We start from the raw sequence: 6,351 nt of genomic DNA, 5'->3' as shown, positions 1-6,351 counted from the left end.
GAGCAGGGGCTGCACCCTCGCCCACTCCGTATTTCGATGAAACATAGTCTCCACCAGGCCGCTGAAGTGACAGACAAATGGCGAGTCCGTGAATCAACTCCACTCATGACTGGACCCGCCGCCTTCGTGTTTCATAGGCAAATCCCAATTTCCCCTCCATTTTCACACTGGCTGTAACGGCGGGCCATCACTACCCACCATTACCTTTGTTCAATTTCCACCCGTGATGGTTGGGGACAAGTATTGTGACCTCATTCTCCTCTTCCAGTGACGAGAATGAATTCCTGGCCACGGGGATCGTTGATGTCACTGGCCCAGGGCGACTCCTGTCGGGCCTAGGTCTTTTGGAAAATGGGTCTGGCAAATTCACCAAAAAAAAACAAACTTGACCACAGTGTAAAACAGTCATCCGCAACAGGGCAGGTCTCTTGTCGAGGGAATTTGTGCTAACTCAGAGCACAGCATCCCGCATTCCCCACATCGAGGCGAGACTCCAAGATGTGAGTTCTTTATTCGGACAATGAGATAACAGAGCGACGAGCAGAAATCCCCAGACACTTCATGAACCGGCTCCTTGGCAATCGGCCCATGGCTCCCGAACTCCTCCATGGTGAGGCCGGGCTCCTAGCCCTTCAAGACACCATCAAAAAGTCACCAACAACTGACCTCCAAGAGAATCAGTGATGGGCCAGCCGTGGAGTCACCAATGTTAAACATTTAACAAGCAACTTAGATGAAAGATAGTAGATCTGCGGAGGGGTAAATCCACCTTGGCAAAGTACCAACTAATTGCTGAAAGAGTGTAAATGGAGACGGCAGAGTTTCTCTGTACAAGGAGCCTCTCCGCGTACTCCCACACCTCACATACAAAACTGTTACATTCAAATCCTGTTTCAGCTGTTTAAATCATTTATCTCTCTCCTTTTTTCCAGCACTAACCCTAACCCTAATGTACTGCCCTTCCCGACTATACAGTGTCCCAACACCGACCACCCCCACCGTACGGTTCCCACTCACCCCCTCCGTACAGTGTCCCCACTCCCCCATTCACTGTCCCCACTCCCCCGTACACTGTCCCCACTCCCTCTCCACCGTATAGTGTCTCCACTCACCCCAAATCTAATGTCCGCCAGGCAAAGATCAAGGCAGATCCCCATGACAGGAACCACAGAGGCAGCCTTACCCAGACTTCACCTTATCCTAAACCCCCAACAACCCAAAATTAATCTCACAGGGGCCTCAAGGGGTGGCAGCAAACTCCACCAGGTAATGCTTAAGGCAGACTCCCCAGTCCAGGACACAATCACAGATCACAGGGGCATTTTCACCCAAATTTAACCCAATGATAACCACCCAAATAACCAAAAATTATTCTCATATGGGCCTTAAGTCCATTCAACTAACTCTGCCAGGCACTGATCAGGACAGACCCCCCCATGCCAGGACACAATCAGGAATCAGAGAGGCAACCTTACCCAGACTTCAGCTTATCCTAAACACCCAACAACCCGAAATCAATCCCACAAGGGCCTTCAAGGCCTGACAGCAAACTCCAACAGACTCCAACAGGCACTGTCTGTTGTAGACTCTCTAGGCCAGGACACAACCAGAGAGCAGAAAGGCACCCTAGCCCAGACTCAACCCCATTCAAAGACAACCCAAATAGAATCCCCACAACAGACTCCCTGGGCCAGCACACTCATGACAAATTACAGGGACACACTAACACAGACCCAACCTTATGAGAAACATCCCCAATAACCCTAACCCTAACTCCACACAAACTGTAAAACCCCACAGCGGACCCTTTAATGAATGATACAGAAGAGGCCAGCAGAGGCTAGAAACAGACACAGTGTAATGAAAACATGGGCCAGCACAAAGTGGCAGTTCAGAGTGACACAGAACCCCAGAGAGGGGAAACAAGTGTACACAAGGGGGATGATTATCCCACTGCCCGCATATTGACAACCTAATGTACTGCTCTTCCCGACTGTACACCCCCTCCCCACCATACGGTCCCCACTCACCCCCTCCGAACAGTGTCCCCACTCCACCCTACCGTACAATGTCCCTACTCCCCCCTACACTGTCCCCACTCCCTCCCCACTTTACAGTGTCCCCACTTGGCCCCAACATACACTGTCCCCACTCCCCATACACTGTCCCCACTCCCCCCCTGCCGTAGTGTCCCCACTCTCCCCACCATACAGTGTCCCCACTCGCCCCCACCGTACATTGTCCCCATTCCCCCCACTGTATAGTGTCCCTACTCCCCCCACTGTACAATGTCCCCACTCGCCCTCACCGTACATTATCCCCACTCCCTCCCACCATATAGTGTCCCTACTCCCCCCACTGTACAATGTCCCTACTTTCTCCCACCGTACATTGTCCCCACTCTCCCCCCCCCCACTGTACGGTGTCACCACTCCCCCCCACCATACAATTTCCCCACTCCCCCCACCGTACAGTGTCCCCATTCTTCCCGTACACTGTACCTACTCCATCCCCACCGTACAGTGTCCCTGTGACAGTCCAGATTCTATCACCAATGTGTTTATGTACATATGTACAGATTATAGGATGACTGTGATTGGCTGAGAGTGTAGCCACACCTACTGGCAGGTCTTAAAGGATTGCTCCTAGCCAGACCAGATCATTCTGGACTGGTCGAACTACATGTGATATGCTCCAGTCTTTTAGTTAATAAAAGCCTTGGTTTGGATAAACAAATCTTTGGTTCTTTCGACGTGCATTACAGTCCCCACTCCCCTCCCCTCCTCCCCCCCGTAGTGTCTCCACTCCCTTCCCACTGTACAATGTCCCCACTCGCCCCCATATTACAGTGTCCCCACTCCCCCCCACCATACAGTGTCCCCACTCCCCTCCACCTTAGTGTCCCCACTCCCCCCCACCATACAGTGTCCCCATTCCTCTCCACCGTACAGTGTCCCCACTCCACTCCACCATACAGTGTCCCCACTCACCCCCACCATTTGAGCTCTTTAACTGTTGCAAATGATGTGATTTGGAATCTATCGAAGCCGACCATGTAAACCACAGAAAAAGCCCATGATGGTAAATCGTCATTTATGTAACCTTCCGGTGATTTCATTCATGGTCAGGACCCTGTGACAAGCTCAACAGTTCCAGAACGAACTCATTGACCCCAGTGAGGGCTCCCCATTGTACCCAGCGAAGCCGGGTCCAAACGGCATCCTCCTAATTTACTCAAGGCACAGTTCCGGTGGGTGGCTTTTGTACTCAGGAGAAAAGCCATTCTTTATAGAAGAAGCGCCATCCGCAGGCTCAGGGCTGTTCCAGAGGGTGTTTCTGTGATATGCGACACAAGAGGAGCTGGGATGTTTCACCTTGGAGCGGAGGAGGCCAAGGTGAGCCAACTTGGGGGAGGAGGGGCCTTCCCCCTGTCTAAAACTAGGCAGCATTTGATGGAAGGGGCTTGGGGAAATCTGAGGAATATGGAACACACTGCTGGAGGTGAGATTTTATGGTGCAGGAGACCATAGAAATCAAGGGGGGGCAGGGTGCGGTGCGGGAGGAAGGGAGATGTAGGAAACTACAGACATACTGAGGAGTATAGGGGACCAAGAGGGGGAGGGGTGTAGGAGCCAGAGGTGGTTACGGAGATTGGGAGGGACATAGGGAAATGGAAGGGTTAACAGAGATTATGGAGGGGTGTAGGGACCAGATGGTGCCACAGAGATGGGGTTGGGTGTAGAGACTGGAGGGGGTTATGAAGACGGGGAGGGGTGTCGGGGACCAGAGGGTTACAGAGACAGGGAAGGGTTTAGGGGACCGAAGGGGGATACACAGGGAGGGGTGTAGGAGACTGGAGGGGGTTATAGAAGCTGGGAGGGGTAGGGTTTAGAGAATTAAAAAGGGGTGTAGGGATGGGGTGGGGTGTAGAGACTGGAGGGGGTTATGGAGATGGGAAGGGGAGTCGGGGACCAGAGAGGGTTACAGAGACAGGGAGGGCTGTAGGAGATTGGAGGGAGTTACAGAGACAGTGAGGGGTGTTGGGACTGAAGGGAGTTACAGAGACAGGGAGGGGTGTAAGGGACCAGACGGGGTTACAGAGACAGGGAAGTGTATAGGGAACCAGAGGGGGTTACAAAGGTAGGAGGGCTCGGGACCCAAGGGGTTAGAGAGTTAGGGAGGGGTGTAGGGAATGAATGGGATGACAGAGACAGGGAGGTGAATAGGGAACCGGAGGTAGTTACAGATATAGGATGTTGTAGGGAGCCGAGGGGGTTACAGAGACAGGGGAGGGGTGTAGGGAGGGTGTGACAGAGACAGGGAAGGTGTTGGGGTCCCGAGGGATCACAGAGATGGGGTGAGGTATAAGGACTGGAGGGGGCTACAGAAATGGGGTGTGGGCTGCATCTGGGAAAATATGCCATCAATGCATGAGCAAGACAGTAACTCCCACACCCCAGAGAGAGACAAGGCACAACCTTGGTCCACAAGACACTTTAATGTGGGGGTCTGTGGAAGGTAAAGGGAGGGGACAACAGAGTGCGGCTGATACGTTGTTTGCCTGGTGCCAGAGAAGGACAGGCTAATTTTCTGGGGCTGGGCAGCTGTGGGTGGAGATGGAATCATGTACAAACATAGCCTGGTTCAGGTCCACTGCCATTCCCTGCAGCCTCATGTCCTGCATGCAGCCAGCAAAGTTGAACCAGTCGAAACCCAGAATTGTCAGGACTGGGGATCAAAGGGGAAAGGGTTAGTCTGCATTACCTGAGAACTCACCGCTTCTGGCTGGATTCTGGTTCCTCGTCAGTCTGGCTCCAACACTCTTCCCTATCTCTGTAACCCCACTCTGACCCCTACACCACTTCTCATTTCTGTAACCAACTCTGCTCCCCTACATCCCTCCCTGTCTCTCTAATCCCCTCTGCTCCTCTACACCCCCTTCTGGTCCCCCACACCCATCCCTGTCTCTGTAACCCCCTCCGGTCCCCTACACCCCTCCCTGTCTCTGTCACCCCACTCTGGCCCTACACCACTCCACATCTTTGTAACCAACTCCATACCACTCCACATCTCTGTAACCAACTCTGCTCCTCTATACCCCGCCGTCTCTGTAACCCCCTCTGGTCCCCCACACCCCTCCCTGTCTCTGTAACCCCACCCCTCCCTCCAGTCCTCTATATCCTCCCTGTCTCTGTGACTCTCCCTCTGGTCCCTGAACCCCTCCTTGTCTCTGCAACCCCACCCAGTCCTCTACACCCTTCCCGAAAATCCCCTCCCCTTCCAGCCCCGACAACCCTCCCTGTCTCTGTAATCTCCTCTCTGGCCTGTCCCTGTCTTTCTCACCCTCTCCGAACGCTCCCTATCTCTGTGTCCTCCAGTTCCATCCTTGTTATCCCTTCAGTTCCCAACTGTCCACCACAGCCAGCCTCATCATCAGCTAGACATCAAATCTGGAATTGCCTCCATAAACCCCTCTTCCATCCTTAAACCCTCCCCATATCTCCTAGGGATAGAGACCGGTCTCTCTTGGTCTCTATCTGTCTCTCTCGGTCTTTCTCTGTTTTTCCCTCTCCCTCTCTCTGCCACTCCTTTCTCACACACACACTCTTTCTTCTCTCTCTCTCAGTTTCTCTCCTTGTCTCTTTCTCAGTCTTTCCATCTTTTTCTTTCTCTCTGTCTTGCTCCCTTCCCTCTCTCAGTCCAGCTCTCCTCCTTCTCTCTCTCTCAGTCTCTCTTCCCCTACCCCTTCTTTCCCTCTCCCCCTCTCTCTCTGTCTCACTCTCTCCTCCCCTCTCTCTGTCTCCCTCTTCCCTCCCCCTCTCTCTCTCAGAATCTCTTTCCCTAACCCCTCTTCTCCCTCTCTCTCTCTCTCTCTCTCTCTTTCTCTCTCTGTCTCTCACCCCCCCCCCTCACACTGGTGTTCTGTGTAGCCCATCAACCCCCCTTCAGGGGGAGGGGACAAGAACCATCCCATTCACCTCAACAAATTTCCAGGAGTACCATTAGAACATCAGAAATAGGAGCAGGAGTTGGCCACTTGGCCCGTCGAGCCTGCCCCACCATTCAACGGAATAATGGCTGATCTCCGCTGACCTTCCTTTTCCCCATATCCCTTAATTCCCCGACTATGTAAAAATCAATCCAACCTTGTCTTAAATATATTTACTGAGGTCACCTCCACTGCTTCAATGGGCAGCGAATTCCACAGATTCCCCACCCTCTGGAAGAAACAGTTCCTCCTCATCTCCATCCTAAATCTACTCCCCTGAATCTTGGGAACACCTTATCAACCTTTACCTTATCTATGCCTTTCGTATTTTTATGTTTCTATAAGATCCCCTCTCAGTCTCT

General features: G+C 52.7%; 1 protein-coding gene across 1 annotated transcript in view; it reads right to left on the bottom strand.

Moving 5' to 3' along the window:
- Positions 1-4,478: 4,478 nt before the first annotated feature.
- shbg (sex hormone-binding globulin) overlaps positions 4,479-6,351 on the bottom strand; it is a 28,750-nt gene continuing 26,877 nt past the window's right edge. Inside the window, exon 8 of the mRNA XM_069920085.1 lies at positions 4,479-4,728. Within this exon, the coding sequence (XP_069776186.1) occupies positions 4,583-4,728 (146 nt within the window). The 3' untranslated portion in view covers positions 4,479-4,582. The remainder of the gene's footprint in view (positions 4,729-6,351) is intronic.

The sequence above is a fragment of the Narcine bancroftii genome, chromosome 2 (assembly GCF_036971445.1).
Source record: "Narcine bancroftii isolate sNarBan1 chromosome 2, sNarBan1.hap1, whole genome shotgun sequence".
Classification (NCBI taxonomy): domain Eukaryota; kingdom Metazoa; phylum Chordata; class Chondrichthyes; order Torpediniformes; family Narcinidae; genus Narcine; species Narcine bancroftii.
This window is presented reverse-complemented; position numbering and strand designations above follow the sequence as displayed.